The sequence below is a fragment of the Alosa pseudoharengus genome, unplaced genomic scaffold (genome assembly GCF_046254945.1).
Source record: "Alosa pseudoharengus isolate Yale_2024_CS ecotype anadromous, Long Island Sound unplaced genomic scaffold, YU_APseudo_1.1 YU_APseudo_1.1_scf_8, whole genome shotgun sequence".
Taxonomy (NCBI): domain Eukaryota; kingdom Metazoa; phylum Chordata; class Actinopteri; order Clupeiformes; family Clupeidae; genus Alosa; species Alosa pseudoharengus.
The window spans coordinates 5,364,019-5,390,374 of NW_027468870.1; the positions used below are offsets into that span (position 1 = coordinate 5,364,019).

Below are 26,356 nucleotides of genomic sequence, written 5' to 3' on the forward strand. Positions count from 1 at the left end.
CGGAACCCTCGATATATCCTCGATATATCGGACATTACAATTTATGTAATATGATTTACATGCAAACTACCGGAAACATTGACGTCGTTAACCCAACCCTTGACAAAACCAAATCAGACTAAAGAAATTGACGAGCTATACATGTGTGAATAAAATGGGCAGCAAATTAAATTCATTTCTGTGAATCTTACTTTAAGTACCTTTAGTTTAAATCAATGTTTTCTTAAGTTTAAACAGGCCACTCTTGTAATATGATGTCTAGGCTACCTTTGCTTCTAATTAAATATACATTTCTAAAATACATAATTTCTAATATCAGCTGATTACACACATAAACAGTAAAATTAAGCTTGTCCATACATTTGGAAATCCATTACCACAAATGACAAACAAAACAATTCCAGAGAAAACAGTGGACATGTTTATTAGTGTCTAAAGTGTTCCACAATGTGTGTTGCATCTTGTAAAGATATTCATGAGAAATCAAGTTTCAGTGTCCATGTCTGGTCGGTGCCAGTCCAAAGGTAGATCAAGGTCTCACTGTCCATTGAGGCCTGTCAACCTGTGAAAATAAAACCAACAAACAATCAGTGTTTTAAACCGGTTTTAAAAACTGTGGAAGAACTGAAGAGAGTCTGAAATAAGTCTGAAATAAGGTTTTTGTCTCTTTAGTAGTTTATTAATCTCTGTGCAAAGAGGTCTCATAACAGTGTTTCCTCTACGTTTATTTCAGCATGGCGGACCACCACGGGTTAATTAATACCGCCATGGTATCAGAATCAGGGTAGACGCACAATGTAGCTGCAGTTGCTTTTTAAACTAGATGTACCGCATAGCGGTACAAAATATGACCGCCGCTCAGTCCTGTACATCCGTTCCGCGAAAATAAATCACACTAATCAATTTGTATCCATCTTTTACTCCATCCCCCACTCTTGAAACTTTTGTGTATGCTTGTTTGGCGTGCCTGTGTGTGTGTGTGCGGCTGCACAGAAAGTAGCCTACTGGCCCTGCAAAGGTGAATAGATTGTAGAAAAGCCAAAAAAGTTGTAGTATTTTTATAAAACCTTTAAAATCTCTAAACAATCACAAGAAGGGCAGTTCATCACAGTTCATCCATTGCAACTGGATTGATGAAAGGTCACTTACACCTGTATGCTACATTGTATTTGGGAAAAGCAGAAGGTATCAGCATAATGTTATATTTTTATTTATTTATTTATTAATAAACAAAAACATCTCTGTCAGTTCCATGCATTTTTCAACAGCTATCAAAAACAAAGGTCATTTTTGGATGGATGGATTTTTTGTGAATGTTTCTTCTTCTACATAAGATTTTAGTCATCTTTAGTTCATGTGATAGTTTATTGTCAATGCACAAATTAAGTAAGCTTACCAGTAGTCTGAAACGAAATGCAGTTTTACATCTAACCAGTGGTGCAAATAACTGACTGTTCATACACATTTTAACGGGCCAAGTTGAAGAGCTGTTGTCCGTTATTGTTCGTGCAAATATAGGCTGATTCATGTTCCCTTGCATTGTGTAACTGAAGTCCATGGTTAGTCTGGCTTTCACCATACCAAGCTCAATCTTTTAAGAAATCAAAAAATAAATCACCGGCAGATCAGGCTGGATTCACCCAGCCTAGTCCATGGTAGGCGCCCGATATTGCTTAATTTTCCGATTGAGATATCCACGCTCTGGCTATTCTAAATGCAAAAATGCATCAGGGAGTTATGACAAAACCGTAACTGTTAACAAACTAGATCCTAATAGAAAGCTGTTAGCTTCCCTAAGCTACAGGTATAAGGTAGGCCTATTTACAACATAAATTGTCAATAGGCTATGCTGGCGACACATATAAAATCTCCTTTGGAAACCAATGGCTTACGCCTTACAGTATCAAGCGGACTTAAGCTGGCACATCGTGGCGAAAAGTTTTAATAAAATTCACGCAGCTCCGTGAATCACGGAAAGCGTGAATTAATTAGTCACTTCTAAATGGGACCCACTACACAGTAGCTTAAGGTTTGTTGCTAAAGCAGCCATAATGAAAGCCATAATGAAGGTGTCATTGTTTGGATACTTCACACACACGTGCTTTTTAATCTCACAGACTACAACTACCAAGCTGGAATCAAAGCACATCGATTCCCCTCTCACACCCTGCACGCACTTCAAACAAATAAACAGGCGTCTCAGTCTCACACATGTATAGCCATAGGCAAAACTGTATCAGACCGGTGTACCGTTGGTAAATCTTCCATTGCACAGAATGATTTTTGTAGCACGTGCAACAAATAATATTACGATTATGTGTACAGCCCTGCCTTGGATACATCTCTCAAAGTGCGCTCTAAAATATTTGGTTTAGATGTAGATCATCACGGGTGCGTTAATTTTGAAAATAGAGTATTGAAGTAGCCTAGTGGGTGTTTGGGAATGAACAGAGCCGGACAGTAACGGAGTACATTTACTTGAGTACAGTACTTGAGTACAATTCTGAGGGATCTGTACTTTACTCGAGTATCATTTTTGGGGAGTACTCATGGCTTTACTCAAGTACATTTGAGAGGCAAATATTGTACTCTTTACTCCACTACAGTTAGCAAGGAGCTCTCTCCAGATGTATAAGTTTGCCATGGTTTCGTAGTAGATTTGCGTAAGCGCAAAGTGGTTCACTGTGTGTGTGTGTCTGCGTGAGGCTATGTTCAATTAAACTCGGTAGCTTATCCGTCTGGTCAATAGCCTCGCATTCAGGCCACTTCAATCGGAGCATCACTACTTTTTACATCAAATTATGGTGCCAGTTAACCTCCATACTCCATGGGAACATGAAAGTAAGACTTGTATAGTTGAAAGCCCACTCACCACATCAAGGTGCAGGCCACGAGTGGGGTGTTAGTAGGACAAGACACCTGTCTCTGCCGGGAGTAATGCGGAGTGAATGCTGAAGGTGGTCTTTTTCGTTGAGGCCTGACAGACAACAAAGAACAAACAAAGAACAACAAAGGACAAACAAATTTAGGACAATCATTGACCCTTGTACAAACTTCACAAGGACATACATAGAAAAGCATGACCACTGCTGTGTATAACATACATCGAACTAGAACAAGAAAATTTCATGTGTTATCATGTTTATGATTAAAATGTATTCGCTGACGCTTTTAGTCCTTGGTTAAAACATAATTCTCATAAATCTGTTTCAGTTGGTTTCACCTAGCTCGAGTTACCAGGCAGCCACAGCGCTACAGTCTTGGGGCATGAACATGGGCAGTAAGTGTAACGGCTGTAGCTGCCTGGTAAAGAGGTCTATGCGAAAATCGCAGGAATTCCCCTTTACTATTTCGGAAAATCATAGAGTGTTAATAATAGGGAAAAAATAAAAACAATATGCAGGTTACAAGGCAGCCACAGCACTACAGTCTTGGGGGCATGAACATGGGGGCTCATGAGCATGCCCCCAAGAGTGTGGTGCTGTGGCTGCCTGGTACAGAGGTATATGCGAAAATGGAGTGGACAATGGAGAAAACGCTTAGCTTACTCCGTTTATGACAGAAATTAACTTGGTGCCAACATGTTGTAGAAACACAACCCACAGCACTGCCTTTGGTGCAAATCTCCTTTACTTTTGTTGGTTAGGCTATAGTCCGCTATTCACTAGGCTCACCGCAAGTGCATACACAATGTTTTTGGCCAAGTTTTGCTTTAATCCAGTTTACCTTCGTTTCTACCAGTCGTTGCTTTTTTTTTTCCTGCGTCGAATTGCGATTGAGTGCGCATCTAATGTAACAGTGGTGTCTCTGCGGAGACATCCACTCTCCATGTTTCATTTTTGCTGTTGTTGCGAGCGAACTAGTAGGCTACGATATGGGAAATGCTTTCAATACGATCTGTATTTCCTCTCCCGATACACGTAAAAAAAACAACGATTTCATAGGTCTACAACTGTAAGATTGACTCTATCGAGTGATGGCCACAGGAAAACCCACTCCTAATAGCTCGTCGCTTTACGCGCAAATGGTTGACCACAAACCAGAGGCTGAACCGTGGCGCTTAGCTATAAACTGAGGAAAAGGTTAATAAACACACATGTATTTACTCTACCGATACACGTAAAAAAACAAGGTTCCATAGGTCTACAACTGTAAGATTGACTCTGACCGAGAGTTGGAAAACCCATTCACAAATTAGACTGTTAGCCACTGTTAGACTTACATTTCTTCTCCCGAAATAACTATGCTAGGGTAACATTACTTATAAGACCAAAGGACTGATTAACGTTGTTTTCATGAGAGAAAGTGATAGTTGTGTAACTTCAAAAATGTTATCAAGCAATTGTTATGGTAAATTCAAGTAATTCATGTACTTACCTTGATCGGTGGAGAGTTGTTGTTAGCTGGAGGGTGGTGATCTGCTGTTTCCCACGACAAGGTGATATCCAAGAGTCGTTTTTCAGAAAATATAGCTTTTGGCTGAGGATTGCTTTTGACAATGGAAGTGCTACTCTGAGAGCGGCAGGAATAATAAACTTCTGCTGCAGTTATACTTATATGATGTTTCCACTAGCATATGAGCTAGTTTACGGTTGATTTCACTACTGTCAAACAGCAATACAATAGCATTAGCTAAATAACTCGCAAATATGAGCTAGTTTACAGTTGATTTCACTACTGTCAAACAGCAATACAATAGCATTAGCTAAATAACTCGCAAATATGAGCTAGTTTACGGTTGATTTCACTACTGTCAAACAGCAATGCAATAGCGTTACACTTAAGAAACATAAAAATAGATCAAAGTATAACCTAAAGTTAGCTTATTTTCCCGCAATTACAGCAGGGTTAATCAGACAGCGTTGTATGCAGTCGTAGGTGACGTCACACAAACCAGCCAATCACACCACTGTTGCTGTGAAAGGGTCCACTTTAAATATTAAAACTTTTACCTCAGGCATCCGAATTCTACTCTCGACTTTGGACGAATGAGGTGGCGACACATCATCTATTATGACGTAATCATGCAGATCTGGTAACCCGTGCAGATCAGGTACCCACACTGTCAGTCCCATAGTAACTGTTGCTAAGTCGGACAAGTTTGCAGGAGAACGCGTGTTCAACATGGGGACGCAGCACCCCCATTTAGCCGAGTGCAACAGTGTATGCTGGATTTCTGGGCGTCAAATAATATTGATATATTCAAAAAACAGAGGTCAGAAAGGCCTTCAGTATGCAGAAGGACACATTCACAATGTCCGCTGTCATCAACAAGGTGGAACACCACAATTTGAGGACAAACAAATCCGCGGTGTCGTGGATCTTAATGGGATGCATGTTAACTGGGGATAAATAATTAGCACGTTATCGAGCAGGTAGTTTTATTTACCTTACCTACCTGTTTTATTTACCTTATTTGCTGCAGATGTGACTCTGATTCACTAAACAGGTCTGTGCGAACATATGGTGTTGACGTGTCCATAACAAAATCTAACCATATTTCGAGGATTAATTGAAGACGGGACCAAGTGCTGCGATCCAATTGGTTCCGACGCAACTTGGGAGAGTAACTAGCTTGTTAAGCAGCTCATGTTGGGGAGGTGGAGAGATAGCTTCTCTTCGGTCGGCCGATAGCCTACTTCTTATTTTGAATGGCTGCTTTAGAAGGAGTTCAAATAAACATGATACAAGTGTATTGAAAAGAAACCATTCCGAGTTCAAACCCACACCACGCATGACATATCTGCAGTTTGCTACGTGATTTGTCTTGCACTAGATTTCATCAGTGCCCGCTTATGCTATAATTAATTTAAATGTGGGCGATGTAGTATGGTCTAGGCTAACATTGGAGATTTTGAGACTGCATAGCATAGTTTTGAATCTGCACATGATTCGATCTGTAAGACATTGGCTATCTCTCGTTCAACCATCAATAATGCATCAGGCTATTGCGTTTGTTCAAAAAATGATCATTAGCTTATTTCTGTGAACAGTCTTCTATCCCTACATGGCAAGGTAGCACAGCTTAAAGTATTCTTGTTGTGTGTAAGGCGATACGTGATTAAAGATGTAGCCTTTTTCGCGTCTTCCTATCGTGAATGTGCAAGTTCAGTTCCTGCAAGGTAGGTATAATGTTTTGCGTAGGCTTATGTTGTCGTTTCAACTGTGGAAACCAGATTTAGTTATGTTTTTGTGTGTAGTTATGAACACAAATAAAGGGAAAATTTTCGTACACACGATTTCTTTACTGAAAAGTAGCAGCCTATCCAAAGTTATGCAAAGTTAGGCCTATGTGTGTTAACGTTTCACACGGTCAGGATATCGGATGTCACTTCTACAAGTATCCCAGGCTTATCTTTGAACCTTTTTGAGCTCTTTAGTTATTTAGTTACTTAGGCTACTCGCAAAAGAAGCATTAGGCCTATAGCATTCGCATACCCGGCGTATTGTCATACAGAATGGACTAGGGGTGTAACGGTACACAGAAGTCACGGTTCGGTTGATACCTCGGTTCGGACATCACGGTTCGGTACGAGTTCGGTACAATGGAGGGAAAAGCAAAACAAAAATGCAGAAAGCATTTTTTTTTGTACATGTCTCAGGCTGTACCACCTAGTGTCATACAGTCTCTTCCCTGAGCTATCTGCAACAGCCTGAAGTGTGTAAGATGTAGGCTAAACAGTACAATAAGTGCCCAGACTCAATCTGTAACTTGTAAACAAAATAAGACAATCAGCTATAAAACTGAAAATAGGCCTACAGCATCTCTTATTTCTGAAAGTGCAAATTACATAGAAAATGATTTTTAAAAATCCACTTAAGCAAGACCTTCAACATCTGTGTTAAGTTGTATATGGAAGGGTCTACAATTTGCCTCAATATTTTTCATTGTGTGTAAAGTAATAATCTAGCCTACTAACTGTGAAAATATCACACTATTTTGCCTTTTTTTTAAAAACGAAATTGCTCCTTTCATTTCATAAACAGACTACAACTAGAAGTCACGTGACTTTGCCCTTTGACGTTAACTCACCGTAGCATGGTTTGTTTATTAGCCTGGTTAGCGTTGTCACTTTATTTTACTGTCTATGCACTTAACACTACCAGCTCCTCATGTGAGAAGTTACAAGTTACCCCAACATAAAGGTAATTACCACGCTATTTACATAGCTTTCTGTCATTACGAAATCATTTAATTTAAGCCATAGGTTTTGGCCCTATTTGTATGTGTATCCAAAGGCTGCTGAAGCGCACGGGAAGTTTATTTCCCCTCGTTTCAGTGATTGGTAGCCTACATCATCTGGGTGATGGCTTCGAATATGTGTAGCATTTTTTCCACTCACATACCCAATGCTGAACAACGCCGACACACAATTTCATCTTATCCACCACTCTTCCGCCTGTACTAACGTTACTGTAACTGAAGTTCTCAAACTTGCGATCTTAAAGAGACTAGCGGATCCTCTAACTCTTGTAGGTCTAATCTTAGTGCTGCTAATGACTGACGGACTCGACCGACGACCTGACAAAAAAAACATAGGCGCCAATCAGAGCTTCAGAGCTAAGGCGAGGCTACAGATTAGCGTTAGGTGTCGCTAAAGAACTCCCGTAACTCTCGCTACTTAACAGTAATTGCGCATGACATTAATTAATCCGCACACGAGTTTTATGTATTTTTATACCGTGTATTCTCCGTGTAAATTCATGCACCCAACCGTGACGCCCGTACCGTTTCGGTTCAATACGAATACATGAACCGTTACACCCCTAGAATGGACACTAGAAAATTCAAAATTGACCGAGGTTGACCGAGGTCCTCCGAAGTCCTCATTGTGACATAGTAAAAGGGGGCGGGGCCTGGGATCGGTCAATTGACGTTTTGTTTACATGTCAATGGGCGCCGGTATTCGGCCAATGGCGGCGTCCAAATAATCTTTTGCCGGATAGCATTACGGCGGTGAGCTTCGACGGACGGTGTTGTTGTCATCCTCGCCCGGGCCTGGTTGAATCTGTGATGGCTGGGTGTCGTTGATGACTTCGAGTAAGGTTAGATCCTCGTCGACAGTGGTGGAAGTCATGGCCGTCAGAAAAGTGAGTAAGACCACACAGTTTCTAGATAATGACAGTAGCATGAGCTTGGTATGCATTAACGAGTTGTGTTGCATACTGTAAATGCGAGCAGCAAGCAGTTAGGATGTTTGGATGTAGCCATTTAGAAGCGAGGGGAGTGCGAAGGGAGTTGACAGCTGATCAGCTGACGCCCATAGCGGTTAGCAACGCCTTGACTACTTGGCCTGCCAGAACTGACGCTGACGCTCAATTTTACTTCATCCTGATCTGACCTACCCCTATAGTTTGATCATTAGAATAACAGACAACATTATTTACTAAAGTAGCCTACTATTCATGCATTGCTACCTTTCATTATTACACTGTGGATATACAGTAAGTGTTTTACATGTTATGATGTTCATAAATGCCTTTATGTAACTTAAAAACTGGGCCATGCTGTGCAGTCTCAAGACAAGAGATCTCAACTGATTTGGTGAAGTAATTAACATTTTACACTAAACACTACTACTAATCCGTTTGTTTGAGTTTTGTTTCACTCAAGGTGTGGAAAACATCATAGATTATCCATTTAAAGCAAAACGAAGTCTCAAAAGCATTCCACTGTAGACAAAGCCTACCTTCTGTTTTGCAGCTGAGAGGAATAACAGTCTTTGACGTTTAAGGGTTTGAAATAGCTAATGGCTGTTGTGTTTAGCTGCAGCTCCTCCACTTGCTTCTCTTCGCTACTGACTCTGTGCTCTCTAACTCGTAAGCCTCAAGTCCAGCATGCATCACATACAGTCTCTGGATAGCGCCACATTACGCTTAGAGAGCTGGCAGTCCCACAGCACAAAGACAGACCACAGACAGACAGAGGTTCAGGTTCAGGTTACAATACATAGACTGCCCAACTCGCGCATCTAACATCCTGGACCACTGTTATGGCAACATAGAGCATGCTTACAAAGCGAGATGCCGCCCACCTATAGGGAAATCAGATCACAACGTTATACACCTGTTGCCAAAGTACAGACAGCTAGTGAAGCGCGAAAGGCCCACCATAAAAACAGTACAAGTATGGAATGGGGAGACATTGGACAAGTTAAAATGCTGTTTTGAAACCACAAGTTGGGACTTATTCTTTGACTCATGCAGAGACCTCAATGAGCTAACAGACTGTATCACCTCATACATACAGTTCTGTGAGGAATCTGCAATTGAAACCAAAAGAATAGTTATATTTCCGAATAATAAGCCCTGGCTGTCAAAAGACCTAAAAACTTGCCTTAATGAGAAAAAGAAGGCTTTCTTAGGGGGTGACACTGAGAAACTCAGAGACATAAGGAAGGAGCTCAGGGTGAAGATACAGAAGGCTAAAATTGATTTTAAAAATAAAGTGGAGGAACAATTCTGCACAAGCAACTCTAAACAAGCTTGGGAAGGGCTTAATAAAATGATGGGCAGAGCCCCCAAAAACCAAATGGATACAACCATGGACCTCCCTTCTTAAACAAGCTTAATAATTTCTATGGAAGGTTTGACTCTTCTGATAGTAAAGACAAATGCAATACTGTCTGCATTAACATACCCCAAATCACCACAATCCAGCTGTCAGAGGAGGCAGTTAAACAATGTCTCTCAAAAATCAACCCACATAAAGCGCCTGGACCTGATGGCCTCCATGGAAGGGCACTGAAGGCATGCGCCACTGAACTAGCAACAGTTTTTACTCAATTATTTCAACTACTACTGAACACCTGTACTGTGCCGGATATGTGGAAATTATCAATTATCAAGCCACTCCCAAAGAAACCTGGATCCAAAGAACTGAATGACTTCCGTCCGGTTGCCTTGACCCCTATTTTAGCCAAATGTATGGAGAGAGTTGTATCCAAACAACTTACCGCATCCCTGAACTCACATCTTGATCCTCTACAGTTTGCCTATAAGCCTCATAGAGGGACTGAGGATGCCACCCTCACCATGGTTAACATGGTCTCCAAACATTTGCAAAATACCAATACTTATGTACGGATTTTATTTGTTGATTTTACTGCTGCCTTCAACACAATGCAAATTCACATACTCCTGCAACGACTTATTGACTTGGGGGTGGATGGGGGGTTGGTGCACTGGATCAAGCACTTCCTAACTGACCGCCCACAGCGAGTGTGTGCCAGGGACATGACCTCTAATGAAATAGTACTTAATACAGGGGCCCCTCAAGGATGTGTTCTTTCTCCTGTCCTGTTTTCTGTGTATACAAATGAAATGACACTACATCATAGTACTTTTAAATTATTCAAATATGCAGATGATATGGCACTGGTGGGACTGTTTCACAAGGACGACAGTATATCTGATTATGTTGAACATGTTTTTAAGCTAGAACAGTGGTGTAAGACCAGCTCACTTTTACTCAATGCAGGTAAAACAAAGGAGCTAATTCTTAATCAAACAGGTTATCCAACACCACTGACATTAACCAATCAAACTGTTGAAATTGTTAACTGTTTTAAGTATTTGGGAACATACATTGATGATAAGTTGAATTATACTGAAAATGCTGATGCTATAAGCAAAAAGGCCAGCCAAAGACTGTTTTTAATTAGGAAATTGAAGGGATTTGGAGTCAGCTGTAATATTCTTGAGAGGATATATGTCAGTTTAGTGGAGAGCATCCTTACTTATAACATTTCTGTCTGGTATGGTCACTTGACTTTACACAATAAGAACAAGCTGTCCAGAATTGTTAAAATGGCAGGGAAAATCATAGGGCGACCTCAAAAAACACCAGATAATCTATACAGCACTGCAGTACACAGAAAAGCCATGAACATACTGGATGATGACACACACCCCCTCCATTCTGAATTTGAGCTGCTCCCCCTAGGGCGGCGCTACAGGGTACACATGGCAAGGAAAAATATATACAAAAACTCTTTTATTCCAAATGCAATTTCCATAGTCAACTAACAATGGAAAAACTAGACTTGTATCTGATGTGTATGCATGTGTGTGTGGGCTAGAGGGAGGGGATACATGTGATGTGCTGTGTTCATCCTGTGGCTATATGTCTGTGTGTAATGGAATGAATGTGTCTACTCTATGTTTCCTATGTGTTTTATACTATTCCTATCAGTGAGACCAAAGACAATTTTCATGCAGGCATGACAATAAAGTATATTCTATTCTATTCTATTCTATTCTATTCTATTCTATTCTATTCTATTTTATTTGTTTTGCAGTAAAGAGTCCTCGTTCATAGACACACATGTTAAAACAGACAGGGACTTGTCACACATCATTCATTTGAACACTCACTATACAAACAACTAAGACCATGGGACATACGAGTAGGCTACTGAGGGGTCCAGTCCTCTCTAAAACATTAAAAGTGAACTAAAACAAAATAATAAATGAAATAGTTTTTTTGTATTTATATTGCCATTATGAAAAATAAAATCATATTAAAAAGTGGGTTTTCAAATAATAAAATCTATGAATAAATGTCAAGCTAGTAGGCCTGGCCCACTCAAAGATCATAGCATGTCTAGGTAAGCTTAAGTCAGAGGATAGTGGAAACGTCATTCACTTTTTCCTTTTAAAAATGTGTTGCTGACCTATTGTTATCTATTTTAACCACTTTACATGTATGCAATCAGAAAGATAACACAATTATCACATCACATAGCCCACATTAGCAATGCACTTTATGGTTATTTCCTAGGGTGGTGGTAAAAAGGACAGTCAACAATGGTCACACACTCAAAATGGACTGGTGACTGTGACTGGTCATCACACGCAAGTACAATTTTCTCGCAACTGAAAGATTGTCCCCAATATGTACAACCTTGGGAAACATCACGGTTTAACCAACAAACCACCCCCTACTGGTTAGCGCTTCAGACCTGTAACCGGAGGGTTGCCGGTTCGAACCCCGACCAGTAGGCAAGGCTGAAGTGCCCTTGAGCAAGGCACCTAACCCCTCACTGCTCCCCGAGCGCCGCTGTTGTTGCAGGCAGCTCACTGCATCGGGATTAGTGTGTGCTTCACCTCACTGAGTGTTCACTGTGTGCTGAGTGTGTTTCACTAATTCACAGATTGGGATAAATGCAGAGACCAAATTTCCCTCATGGGATCAAAAGAGTATATTGTATACTTATACTTTTGAATAGATATGTCTACCATCATGATCCAGGTGACATGAATGTAACAATCATGAGACACAAAGTATTTTTCCTTGACATATAGGCTGACATAACATAATTACTTAACATATTAATTAAGTATGATCACAACATACTTTCGCAGATATGGGTAGCCACTGTCTTGAAAACGATATATAACGGTTTTACAATATTTCAGTCAAGCTGTTGGTTTAGATAGCTAACTGAACATATATGCAAAATGGAAAGTAATGTATGGGATGTAATGCATGGGCAATAGATGTACTTCGTAAATTAGGCCTATTAAAATGATTGTTTAAGTAAATTCCCCATTGAAATGAATGGGATTTTATGGATTTAGGTGAAAAAAGTGTACACCTAGTACATTTCGGTCAGTACCATGAAGGGAAAACTGATTCAACCATATAAACCATATTTTTTTGAAAGCTGATACTCTCAGAATGCGAACCCATATGGGTTTTGACATTTCCCACCCTCCTCACTTTGCTGCCCATGCATAATACATTGGGCATATATTTTAGGGTTTTTTGTGACATACTGTACACTACCTGTAGGCTATATTGAGTGTTCTACTAAGCTTCAGCTGTGAGTCCCAGATGTCCATGATGCATTTGTGTGTTATAGACTAGGGCTGTCAATCGATTAAAAAAAATAATCTAATTAATTACATACTCTGTGATTAATTAATCTAAATTAATCGCATATATGATTTTTGCTGTGAAAGTATTTTAAATATTTAAATTCAAATGAATCATTGAATAATCAGCATTAGTAACATTAAAGTTCAAAAACTCTTTTATTATTATTTATATTATATTATAATCTATGATATGACCTAATATGCTGAGGAAATAAATTCAAAAGTGCTTCGGGAAGAAGTTTTTTTTTATCACATACATTGCAGAGGACTTTATTTTAATCAACACTTTATTTTTATCAACACCATCAGGCCGTTTTTGAAAAGTAAATGTTCCAATCAATGATCTAGGCAGCACATTTTCTTCTCTCTCCTTCATTTTACAGTCTAATAGTTACTGACTACAACTGCTCAGGGTCAAAGGTCATACAGAATCGATTAATCTGCGTTATTTTTTTTAATCAGTTCTCAAATTAATTAATCGAAATTAATCAGTTATTTTGACAGCCCTATTATAGACACATATAGCTATCAGAAAATAACAGTACAGTTCGGTGCCCTCAGTTGGCACAGAGATCGGCCTGAAATCACACTGTCAATGTGGACATAGAGCTCAACAGTGCTGCCCCTCCTCCGAGAAAGCTTAGTTTCACCGCCTCTTTCATTTTTTTAATGCATGCTCCCACCCAGACACAACAATACTGAAGTAGGCTATTTTTACCTTTGTAAGTGTAAGGAAAGAATATAAAAAATGACCTATTCACTAAGATAAGTTAAAGATTAAATAGCCAGCAGACGTCTTGCCATGTTTGCCAGGTCAAAGACCACTGTAAACCAACCTGAAACAAGGATGTAAGTGTACACCTTCCTCCTTTATGGAGTTGGGGAAATCCCAAGTATCTGAAGGTTCTCATGAACCTCATTAAACTAAGATAGCAAATGTGACCCAGACGTCTTGCCATGTTTGCCAGGTCAAAGACCACTGTAAACCAACCTGAAACGAGGATGTAAATGTATACCTTCCTCCTTCCTGGAGTTGGGGAAATCCCAAGTATCTGAAAGTTCTCATGGACCTCATTAAACTAAGATAGCAAAAGTACTCAATGACCGTGTCTCAAAGTCAAGGATGGGTCCTTCAAAGCCGCTTTTTCAAGGGTGTTATGTCATCGAATCTTGCCAAGCACTGTTCCAATGTCAAGGGTGCTTTAAATTTCTATCGTCCATCGAGAATTTCGGAGAATTTTCGAGGATGCATGCGTGTATCCTCTGCCTGCTTGGAACACCCACAATCCTATGCACACATTTATGGAAGATTTAAAATCTGTATGTATGTAAATGTAAACATTGTGCTATTGTCACTATGCTGACTCAAATAATTTTCCATACTGCTGTTGGATGGGCCATTTGTATTGTGTTTGTGACCATTTGTTGGCGGATTTGTGGGTAGTGTGCTTTTTAAAGTTAAACTTGAGCAGGGGCTTCTGAATGTGTTTTTACCTTGGATTTTGGCACAAGGGATTTTAACATCTAATCCTGTGTATTAATGTAATTTAATTGCCAGTAAATATCATCAGTCAATATCCACATGATCATAAACATCTGACATTAGAGTGATGTTTATATAATTCTGAAATTTACCAACAAATCTCTCACCAAGCAGAAAGGTGTCAGGTGTAAAACACAAGTTCAACAGCAAATGTTTAAATGTATAACCATATAACCATATACTGTACACAATAGCCAGACTGTCAGTTGAGTTCTTCAATATGATATACTGTAAATCTTACATTACTAGTGTTTGCTTCCCCCAGCAATAACCATGGCAGTTCGTGGTGGTGTGGAAATCAGTGAAGCTGAAAAGGCAGTTCACGTCGCAAAAGAGGAGGTGGAGAAGACTGAGTGTCAGGTAAAGACTTTCTCTGATAAGGTTTCTGACTATCAGTCCAAAATTTCAAAAACTGAGTGTGATATCAGACAGACAGACAGACAGACAGACAGACAGGGAACTGGAATGTGTCCGAGGAAGAATCTCCAGAATTCAGCAGCAGAGAAAGGCCCACCTTTATCTACACTGTGGCTCGGTAAACCTCAATAAAGACTGTGTTTCTGATTTGACCTCAATGAAGAATATTTCCAACTTGAATTTGCCTGGCATTTTTGCATTTAAATAATAATAATATATAATATATATATATATATATATATATATATATATATATATATATATATATATATATATATATATATCTGTGACCCTGTAGCACTCTCTTGATGCACCACTGTGAAACACCCCCAAAATATGATGTAAACCCTCCTGCTTTTTTATCAATAGTTACTTTCTGCAGGAAAAAACAGCATTCAAGAAGACATCCAATCCACCTTTAGAGCCTATATCACAGCACTGAAACAGTCTTAGTCAAAGACAAAGAATGACCTGATCATGGGGCATTTTTACCATCTAGACCACTTTACCACTGCATAAAATGGAAAGCAGCAGAAGCTAAGAGAGGCTACATATACTGATCACAAAATGCACAAAAGAGAGAAAAACAGGCAGTCTATGCATGTGTCAGCAGTATTCTCTATTGTTGCCATTTGACCTTGATCTGCACTCTCCAAGTTCCCTTCAGGTTATTACTTTGGAGTTTGTATTTACATTATTCCCTTGGTAATTCCCTACCCTCTAGCTCTTGCAAGGCACCTAACCCCTCACTGCTCCCCGAGCGCCGCGTAGCAAGGCACCTAACCCCTCACTGCTCCCTGAGCGCAGTGTAGCAAGGAACCTAACCCCTCACTGCTCCCTGAGCGCCGCGTAGCAAGGCACCTAACCCCTCACTGCTCCCTGAGCGCAGTGTAGCAAGGCACCTAACCCCTCACTGTTCCCTGAGCGCAGTGTAGCAAGGCACCTAACCCCTCACTGCTCCCTGAGCGCAGTGTAGCAAGGCACCTAACCCCTCACTGCTCCCTGAGCGCAGTGTAGCAAGGCAGCTCCCGGTTAGTGTGTGCTTCACCTCACTGTGTGTTCCCTGTGTGCACTTTGTGCTCTGTGTGTTCACTCACGGATGGGATAAATGTAGAGACCAAATTCCTTGTATATGCAAGTAGGCCCTATAGCCTACTTGGCCTAGAAACCTGATTTACATTTGTAGTCTAGCAAATCTCCGTTGGCTTGCGGGCTGGAAAAATGAAACTTTGATCAGGCCAATCACATTGCGTAGGCTATAGAGTCGGCTACGTTTCCGCTTACATTCCCAGCTACTTGAAAACAAAGAAGATGGATGCTGTTGCTGGCGAACAGCGGTCTTTGAATCAGGACTTGAGTTAAGGTTTTTTTAAGTTGGCAAGTTTGATCAACTAGACAACTAGCCCCACTGGTAGGAAAACACATGGGACTCATTACATTACATTACATTACATTTGGCTGACGCATTTTTAACCAAAGTGACTAACAACATTGTAACAGTTGAGTTTTAAAGCAGTTCTCTCAACAATTTTAGGACAATTTTAAAACGGTAGAGTACAGTAAGGGACTGTACGATATTTACCGGGGGGGGGGGGGGGGGGGGGGGGCGGTCGTCAGGGGGGGGAGGGCCTAAGAGAATTTTTTAAGCCTTAGGGGAAGGCCCAGGAGAAATGTTTTGGCCTGGGGGGAGGGCCGAGGAAAATTATTTTTTCCTGATCCATGATATTTTTTTCCCCTGATCAATGATCCGTTTTCGATATTTTAAAAGGTTTGTAGGCCAAAACATGATTCACGTCTCTTTGACAGAGTGGGCGAGTCCAAAAAGTCGCAACCCTACCTGAATCTCCCACAACTCTCCTTGTAAGCTTGCAGGTCACCCGCGGTTATTAGTCATAAACTAAATATTTTAATGATATTCGGGTCATTTGCGGGCGGGTCAGTTAAAATTAATTAAATATATATTTTCTACAAATAGGCCTACTTAAAATATCACGAGAAGGCTAGCATCAATACAGTAAAGCATCAATACAGTAAGTCAACAGTAAAGTAGCTGAAGACGCGAGTTAAAATAATAAAGACACCCCTTCAGGAAAAGCGATATAGGCTATGGGAAATATTGGGAAAAGTTCTTAAAGAAGATGACGACAGTAGTACAAGTTATGGTCTATGTAGGTCTACTTCTTGCGAAGCCATTTAAAAGTATGACAGCCGAAACGGGCAGCCTGCAGGAATAAATCTTATGGCACAGACTACACAGCCATATCTACCGGTATGTATAGGTTCGCGCATGCATAAAAGTTACCTTAGTTTGTTGTGTTTGTGTCTTTAAACAGTGGATGTGCTTTAGTAAAGCTTTGTGCTTCATTCAGCATTTTAAACCAGTTCTTACGCTAACGTTTTGACCAGCAATGTATCTCTCTTGCCTAGGCTACCTTGCCTCCCCATTTCTATTTTCGAAAGAAGTATGTCCATGGCCAAATCTTATCCTAGTGTTCTAATCCTTGGTGGTTGCGTGCGTGCTTGCGCTCTTATTCTCATTCTCTCTCCTGCGCAAACATTATGTCCTGCATGCCTGCGTGTAGTTCTACTGCATAAAGTTTCGCAAATAAATTAGTTTGTTTTACAGAAATGGCATACTGTCACACTGCATGCAGGCTATAACCAAAAGCACACATTTTGTAAATAAGCGGGTCGGATCGCGGGTCGGGTATAATTTTGTCCTAATTAATATTCGCGGTCCGAGTTGCGGTCGGGTTGATTAAAATATCGGGCGACCGCGGGCCGCTTGTGACCAAACCCGCGCAACACTGGTTTGTAGCCCCGTGTGTGTGTATGTGTGCTTATGACATTTGCTGGCCGTTTTAACCTTGTAAACGTCATTTTTCGACCAGTTTTATTTGATTCACGTAGGTGGGAGGGCCTAGGAAAATTTTTATGAGCCGGGGGGAGGCCCCTGGAAAAAAAAATTTGACCAGGGGGGAGGGCCAGGCAGAACATTTTTAACCCGATCGTCTGGCGACCGCCCCCCCCCCCCCCGCTAAATATCGTACAGTCCCTAAGAATAAGTGCATCAGTGAGTGCTGTTTTTAAACAGTTGAGTGTCAGTTCAAGACAGGTGGTAACTGCTAGGATCAGCAAGACTAGTTGTAAGTAGTGCTATGAGAGGAGATGTTCTCTGAAGAGCTGGGTCTTCAGGAGTTTTTTGAAAATGGAGAGGGATGTCCCTGCCCTTGTAGGAACTGGCAGTGCGTTCCACCAACGAGGAACAACAGATGAGAAAAGTTTGGATTGGCCTGAGCGTATCGGTGGCAGAGCTAGACGTCGTTCGTCTGATGAGCGCAACGGTCTGGAGGTAGCTTATGTCTGTATGAGGGCATTCAAGTAGGTGGGAGCAGAATATCTTATGAATCATCAGGAATTGACATGAATTCAAAGTCTCTCATTCATGACCTAGTGCATGAACAACACATCAGCTAAAGCATTAGTTACAGTGGGAACATCATTCTGATTTATGATTTCTAAAGCTTGATCATCATGATTACATGAATTTAAGGTTAATTACTCATGATTTCATCATGTTTGTGGCCCCTCAACTGAAGTGTGAACAATGGCATATGTTTAGAGAACTGCACAAGTTGTGTTCAAATCAGAATGTATGTAGTGATGACCACATTTTTGGCAGAAAAAGAAATAATTGTGATCATTCTTAATAAATCATAAATCATAATGATGTGCCATACTTACTGCTTTAGTTGATGTGTTGTTCATGTATGAGGTCACAGATGACAAACTATGAACTCATGTAAATTCCTGATGATACATGAGATATTAAGGAATAAAGTAATACATAAATCATGGATTAATTCATGCATAAATTCATGATGATTCATGTACCCTTACCGTAAAGTGTTACCCAAATTTTTCTTCCGGGGGGACATGCCCCCGGACCCCCCTAGTTTTTGGCCCAAACATATTTCCTTCAAGGCCCTTTTCTAGTGCAACCCCTGCATAGGATTTGCCTCATGAGTTTAGGTGATGTGAATGCATACGATAGCCAACACTATAGTACACTATAGCACTCGAACCATATACCCGGGGGGGGTGCTACGTATATTTTCCTTTTTTTTTTACCTTTGCCAATCACACCCCTGATAAAGAAAAGCTCTGCAACATTCCTAAAGTGGGCAGGGTTTCAGCGACTCACTGTCACATGAGATTGAGAGCATACATAAATATGAAAGCGGGCGTTTCGGTTGTCTTCATTCGTCTTTGCACTGTCAGTTGTATCAATCAATTCTTGAGCCTTGAAATCACTTTAGTTCGCCAAAATGAGCAACTTTGGAGGACTCACCGACGAGCAACCTGCCACTCCTGAGATCCAGGACATCTGTGCCAAGGTAAGCTGAAGCAAGAGGCAAAGGTTGCTTCTGTGGGTTTTTCTTACTAGTTCTCTATTCTCCACCACTGTGTCATCATTCTGTCCGACATGCCAAACAGCTTGTAATACACGGAGGATTCCTAAAGAAAGAGTGTGTCTTTTTACTTTGCTCAACATATTTTGTTGTTGTTGTTTTATCTCCAGGATAACATTTTATGGAGCCTGTCCAGTTAAACAAAATATTGGAATCTTTTTGCAGACTGAAGTCAAGTCAGATGTAGGTTGTAGGCTATTCTAAATGTATAGGCAAGGTCAAAAACGCAATATGTATGTAGGGAAATAGGATAGATGAAGCAAATGTTAAAATGAGGATTCAGAAATCCGTCTAGTCAGTTGATTCCAGTGACGAGTCGGCATATCCATGGGCATGATAATGTCTCCTGTAGGACATCCTCAGATGTCAGAGTCCGATTCGCCTGATACTGTTTTAGCGTTCTTTGTCATGTGGTATCTGACCCAGGCGTTATCTCGTTGTTTAAATAAATGTATTAGGTCACCATCAATCCAAGGTAAATGACTACCCTTGACCTTAACAGATGTCCAAGGTGCATGTTTGTCTATGACTTTAAGAACCTCTGAGAGAAATAAGTTCTCCCTCGCTCGTCTCTCCCTCTCTCTCAGATGAAGCATCATGTAGAAGAGAAAGCTAATCAGAAGTATGGCATCTTCATAGCCATAAAATACAAAACCCAAGTGGTGGCCGGAACCAACTACTTCATCAAGGTGTGTGTGTGGCCACATGTCTTTGCGTGTGTGTTTTGTTTGTGCACATGGGCATCATGCGTATGTGTGTATGTGTTTGTGTGTAACCCTCCAACCTTCTCCTCTCCTGCAGGTGCATGTGGGTGGAGATGACTACATCCACATCAGAGTATTCCAGAGCCTTCCCTGCCATGGCCTTAAGTTGGAGCTCGACGGCCTACAGAAAAACAAGACCCTGCAGGACCCAATCACTTACTTCTAAAAAAACACACACAACACACACACACACACACGTGTGCACGCTTGGCGTGCCTTTTTTTAATTGTACCAAATAAAATCGCGGTTCCTTGTATATCATATTGGGTGTTCCATCATTAGCCTGTAGCCTTGGGGTCATGTGACTGATGGGTTGGGCTGAGGGGGGGGTGTATGGTTCTGCAACAGCTGGCTGGGATTGTCCATCCTGTGTGTGTGTGTGTGTGTGTGTGACCATATGTCATAACTGCAAAGTGGGTTATAAATTCATCATCAAATAGGTTATAGGCTTCTATTAATCAACTGATTATAATACCATTAAGTCGTATAGTGTTGTCCTGAGTGGCGCTAAAAGAGAGAGTTTAGCTGTTGGACCAGCATGCTGTGCAAGTGTACATTTCTACACAAAGTGCCGATCATAATGATGTGCTGTACTGCCTTTCCTCTTTGAACTGTGTAATTAAAGAATTTTAGTTTACTCCGAGTCCATACCCTACTGTACCAATACATGCATTGCCTATAAAAAGTATTCACCCCCCCCCCCCCTTGGATATTTCCCATTTTACTGCTTTCATAAATGGACCTTTTGTTTTTTACAATAATTTACACGTTGGGTACAATTTACAATAATTTACAAAAAACCCTTTAAAGTCTAAAAGCATTTCTACAATGTAATGGTATGTTAATTTATTAAAAATATATAAAGCAAAATAAGTGATTGCATAAATATCAACTATTTTTATTGAACAGAACAGAACACCAGCCCTGCACTGTATATGTGCAGGGCCAGTGTTCTGTCGAACTGGGCTACCTGTCGAGTTGAGCTACCTGTCGAACTGGGCTACCTGTCGAGTTGAGCTACCGCACAAGCGCATTTGAAAAACCTGTCACAATCGAATGATGGGAGTAGAATGACATTGTCATTTTAAGCTACCTTTCTCAACACCGAGGTAACTCAGATTCGTCAACATGTAGAAAATAGAGATGTCTACGACGTGTAACAACTATGTAAAATAAGTAGCGGTTTATTTTATCGACATATAGATATGTCTATGACGTGTAAGGATTAATATAATATATATCAAAAAAACAATGACTGATTTCCCATGTGTCAAATGTGTTCGTTCTTGTAGCTGGGTAGTTAGCTAGCTAACTTAAACTAATACAGAGAATGTCTAATAGGAATAACCTACCGTAACATAAAAGTAGCAGATCACCATTTTCTATGAGGGGAGGGAGGGGGGAGACGAGACATGGCTTAAGGGTTGACGGCATCGCAAAATAAATTAACTTGCTGTGTTGAGACAAGAAAATGGATTCAATTTATTACAGTTTTTTTCAGTCGCTAACAAGCGTTTGTCCAACCAGTTGTCACATTTTCAAAACTCTAAATACAGTTAGCACAGCATCGGTCTTTTGTGGCCATACCATTCACACATTTCATGTCGTTTTCACACGATATGCAGTCAGTGAACAAATGCTTACATTTTCTTAACAGACAAGCTATACCTCCCAAAAAAATTATGGACTCTTTTTGCAGTATTTACGAATGTTGACACACAACATCCCGCAATAGCAAAAACAATATTCCAAACCTTAGATACAGTATAAAAACGTCTGCTTCTGCAATGATATCAGTTCAAAAACAATAATATCTCAGCTGATAATAAACAAACAATTGAATAATTGACACACAACTGATTTATGTTGGGTAAATTGGGCCAACCACAGCTGATTCCAGTCTGGCTTAGACTCAGTGGCAGGTTATTTTTTTCTATTACATTGACACTTATACAGTAAAAGGAGGACTTTGAGGAGTGATGAAACAGAAACAGAAAAAGACAAACACTGTAATGTCTGGACGAGGAAGAGTAAGAGCAAGGGGCCCAGGGAGAAGAGCAGGCCCAGTGAGAGATGCAAAGAGGTGCAGGAGCAGTGAGAGATGCAAAGAGGTGCAGGAGCAGTGAGAGATGCAGTGAGAGATGCAGGAGCAGTGAGAGGAGCAGGGTCAGGGAGAAGAGCAGGCCTAAGGAGAGGGCAAGGTAGAGGTGTAAGAATGCGTGGTGGTGGCACTCCAAAGGCTGCAAGAACTTTTGTCAGTGATGAAATTCGTGCCACTATCATTGACCATGTAATCAATGCGATGTTGATGAAAACATGTGGCCTAACCCTGAAGATCCTGAAGATCGTAGAGATTAGATACAGTAATTTTGTGCTTTTTTTTAGCTCCCCCCTTTTTATCTGGGCTTTTTGCTGTTGTTATTTTTGTTCAGAATGCTCTTGTGTGTGTCATGGATATTTTGTTCACTGTAAGCAATACTGTAAAACTTTTTCTGTTCTATCATACTGTAAACAGTATTTCTACTGTACCTCCTGTAGTAAACAGTAAAGGAAAAAATAAACTGATTTGCTTTTTACTGGAATGCTTTTGAATGTGAACATAACATGTGGACATACAGTTCCCAACCAATACATTTAGTGTAAAAATTGCATGCAAATACCTGTAAAACTGAAACATAAAAGTCTATGCAGTTTTTGTAATGTTAACAATTAACAATAGCCAGTATTTTGAAACCTGGTATACTTTGATTGACTGCATGTACCTTGTGAAGTGAAAACAAGTGTTATTCTTTGACAGAATAATTTCATTTTGAGTCAGATTTCCAGTGTTTGGTAAAGTTAGTGTGTGCAGAGAAATGTGTTAGTAATATATTTAACAAAATGTGTTTTTGAGAAGGAAATTATCCATTTGGCCAATTGTGTTTTGTAGGTGTGAGTCTGTGTTAAGAGTTTAGATAAAGTATCTAGGTATTGGTAAGCGCTTGTTAGCGATGGAAAAAAACTGTAATAACATTTTATTGCATACTCTAAGTAAGTAGGCCTACAACAAAATTCAAATTCTTCAAAGCCATAGAGCGTATGGGTGTCCATCCTTTTGAAAATGCTCTGCAACTTTGAGTAAAGGAGCAAATTACCAAACAATAACATGATAGCTCTGACCCATGCAGAAAAAAACATGTAAACAATACAGTAATTCAATATGCCTCTTAGTGGAATTGTGGGATACATTTGAAATGCTTTATTTCTTCCTTCCTTTTTTTGTTAACTTATCAACCTATCTTTGTGGAATAGTGGAATATTGGTAGCCTATAATAAAAACTACAGGATAGTAGGCTAAGAGCTGAAATGTTGCCTTATTTATCCAATTTCCACCACCACTAAAAAAGTGGGCCGGTCTTGGGCCTGAAACTCCCGGGCTGAAAAGTAGCCCCACTCCGGCCCTGTCAAGGTGTGAACAAGCAGCATATGTGCTCTAACCACTGATCTATCACCCACCATGCTCATCATCAAACGTACCCACTCTGTGATCTGCAGGAATGCACACAACTGTTTATTAATGTGGTTGGAGTGCAGTTGTCTTCTACCAGTGACATTAGTCAGTGTGTATTTCAGGCATGCAAACTCCTCACCTTTCGGCGAAATTCGCCGTTTTGAATCCAAAATGACTGACTTACGTGGTTTTTGCAGAACCGATGAGAAAATATTTAGGGGGGGGGGGGTCAATGTGAGCTGAGTTTACTATTGTGCAGACGCAAACACATCTTGGTGTTGCCAGAGCGCCATTAAAAATTTCAGCAACGAATGTTAGGCTATGTGCGTTTACTAAACATCAGTGGAAGCTTGTTGCTGCAGACTGCAGAGGCAACGTGAACAGAACGCTCGCGCAGGTATAGCCTCCATTTGTGAGCGCAGATAGGCCTAGATGCGTCTGAAATGTCAGCTGGAATGTGAGCACGGCGAGGAGAGGTGCCTAGAGATGTCACAGGTGCAGTTGAAACTTTCAGCTTCTGTTAGCAAAAGACGTTGAGATTAGTGTAGCAACGTAGCATTGGCGGTTTTGTGTTAAAGTTAGCGATATGAGACAGAAATATAGACACAACGAATTAATTTGATGAATAGGTTACGTGCTGTAGCCTACTTTGTCTAGATCGGCAAAAGGTGAAGCAAATACACAGACCTTATCAGTATAGCAAAGGCTAATGTGAATAACCTAAAGAGTTAAATGTCTCCTAAACTGGGCTGTGCAAAACGTTTAACTCTTTAATTATTCACATTTAACTCTTTAATTATTCACATTAGCCTTTGCAATAGGCCTACTGATCTTTGCTATACTGATCTTGCTCAGAGACAAAATCAGTGTTGATTGACATGTCTTTAAGAAACGTTCAGTGACCTGGGGCCTCATGTACAAAGCTTGCGTACGCACAAAAATGCTGCGTACGCCACTTCTCACGCTCACGTCCGGATGTACGAAGACTGACTTGAACGTGAGAATGTGCGGTCCTCCACGCAAACTTCATGTCTGGCGTACGCACATTTCCAATGTGTATTTCTATTAGCACTCGTCAGTTGGCGACACTTATAGGCAATGCAGCGCAACAACATTAGCTGATCGCGAATCTAGGCCTTTATTTGCACAGTATATTGTGAAACGTGGGTTTTAAAAATGATAACACTTCGAAAGTATGCCCATGTTTCTATATAAATGGACATGCAACATGCTCAAATTCTACTAAGTTATGCAACAACCTATCTATATGTCTATATATAATGACAACTGTAGACTTAGAGGATACGAATTAAAAGGGAATGTGAAACCTATAGCCTACATATAGATAGAATAGATAGGCTGACTAATAAGCGCGGATATAGCCTATCCCTTAGTGTGATTGACTGCGGATACTTTGACTTTCCTCGAGTAGCTTAAGCATTCGCATTATTGTTGTCACACTGTGTGCAAATATAGGGATATGATCCAGAAATCGTAATGTTGTGGCAATGTGGGCTGGATCAACTTCGTTTATTCCACCTCGAGTGCGCCATGCGTGGTAGCCTACTTGGACACGATTGATTTAATGTTTTTTAAATTAATGCAGTGTTGTAATGGTTCAAATGCATCAAACCCAGTTATGCGAACCCTGTCACCTACTTGCAGACTGACCAATAATTCTGCCACGGTCTCTGACCCTATAACTAGCCACTGCTACGCTCTGCCACTACTGTTTTTTTTATTATTATTAATTACAGATGATAAAGACGTAAGATTCTTGCCATTTCGTCGGATAAACACTCCGACGAAACACCTCGCATTCGCTGGACATAAACTTTTTTTTATTAATTTGATGATTTCAGTTATTAAACTTTGGAGCAGTTTTGAGTGTGAATGGATCCACAAATGAGTTTTTATTGTTATTAATGTAACATCCGACCAAAAGCCAGAGTTCGGTTAACGAGTTTATTAACACCAAGCACAAATGCATAGAACACAGTGGGCCGTGTCAGGCCCAGAACTGAAAAGAGACAGAACTTCCTTAGCCCAATCCCTATATTCCTATTGGGTCCGCCCCTTCTCACCAGGCTGCCAATCATCAGCATGCCCAGGGTTATACACATAGCACGGTCGCTACATTACGTTACATTATTTGCTGGTCCGTTGGTGTGGGCCAGTCTCTGACCGCTCGTACCTTTTCATCCATTGTGCCAATGCCCTCTCTGCCCAGCCTGTGCCCAAGGAATGACACCTCTCTCTGCATGAAGTGGCACTTTTCCGGGTGGAGTTTGAGACCCGCTGCTGCTATACGCTCCAAAACATGCCGTAAAGACTGGAGAGCTGCCTGGAAAGTGGGGCCATGGGCGAGAATGTCGTCCAGGTACACCACACACTCACGCCGAGGGACTCCTGACAACACTTTGTCCATCAGTCTTTCGAATGAGGCTGGTGAATTGCAAAGGCCAAATGGGAGAACTTTGAACTGCCAGAGGCCACGGCTTGTGCAGAAAGCAGTCTTTGGTTTGGCAGAGGGGGAGAGGGGCACCTGCCAGTATCCAGATCTCAGGTCCAATGACGTGAACCAGGCCGAGCCCGCTACCTTGTCCAGAGCCTCGTCCACCCTTGGCAGGGGGTAGGAGTCCTTCCTTGTCACCCCGTTGAGCCGTCTGTAGTCCACACAGAACCTCCACTGACCGTTCTTCTTTGGGACCATGACGACAGGAGCGGCCCACGGGCTGTCAGACGGCTCCACAATGCCCGCCTGCTGCATCTCCCATAACACCTTGTC

The 26,356-nt window shown here is 40.8% G+C and overlaps 1 protein-coding gene and 1 long non-coding RNA gene across 2 annotated transcripts; one reads left to right on the plus strand and one right to left on the minus strand.

Annotated features, from left to right (window-relative positions):
- Positions 1-398: 398 nt before the first annotated feature.
- Positions 399-4,831, minus strand: LOC143111693 (uncharacterized). The gene is made up of 3 exons (XR_012984583.1): positions 4,378-4,831; positions 2,873-2,977; positions 399-562 (listed from the first exon to the last, which is right to left on the minus strand). It is a non-coding gene; the product is annotated as an uncharacterized LOC143111693 (long non-coding RNA).
- Positions 4,832-19,170: 14,339 nt separating this feature from the next.
- Positions 19,171-20,244, plus strand: LOC143111965 (cystatin-B-like). The gene is made up of 3 exons (XM_076274211.1): positions 19,171-19,239; positions 19,902-20,003; positions 20,116-20,244. The coding sequence occupies exons 1-3, from the start codon at positions 19,171-19,173 to the stop codon at positions 20,242-20,244; spliced, it is 300 nt and encodes a 99-aa protein (XP_076130326.1).
- The last annotated feature ends 6,112 nt before the right edge of the window (positions 20,245-26,356 follow it).

Excerpts from the sequence above, each read along its gene's own strand:
- LOC143111965 (XM_076274211.1), top strand. The coding sequence starts at position 19,171 with ATGAGCAACTTTGGAGGACTCACCGACGAGCAACCTGCCACTCCTGAG. Across the intron at positions 19,240-19,901 it reads TCCAGGACATCTGTGCCAAG|ATGAAGCATCATGTAGAAGA; the intron begins GTAAGCTGAAGC and ends CCTCTCTCTCAG. Across the intron at positions 20,004-20,115 it reads GAACCAACTACTTCATCAAG|GTGCATGTGGGTGGAGATGA; the intron begins GTGTGTGTGTGG and ends CCTCTCCTGCAG.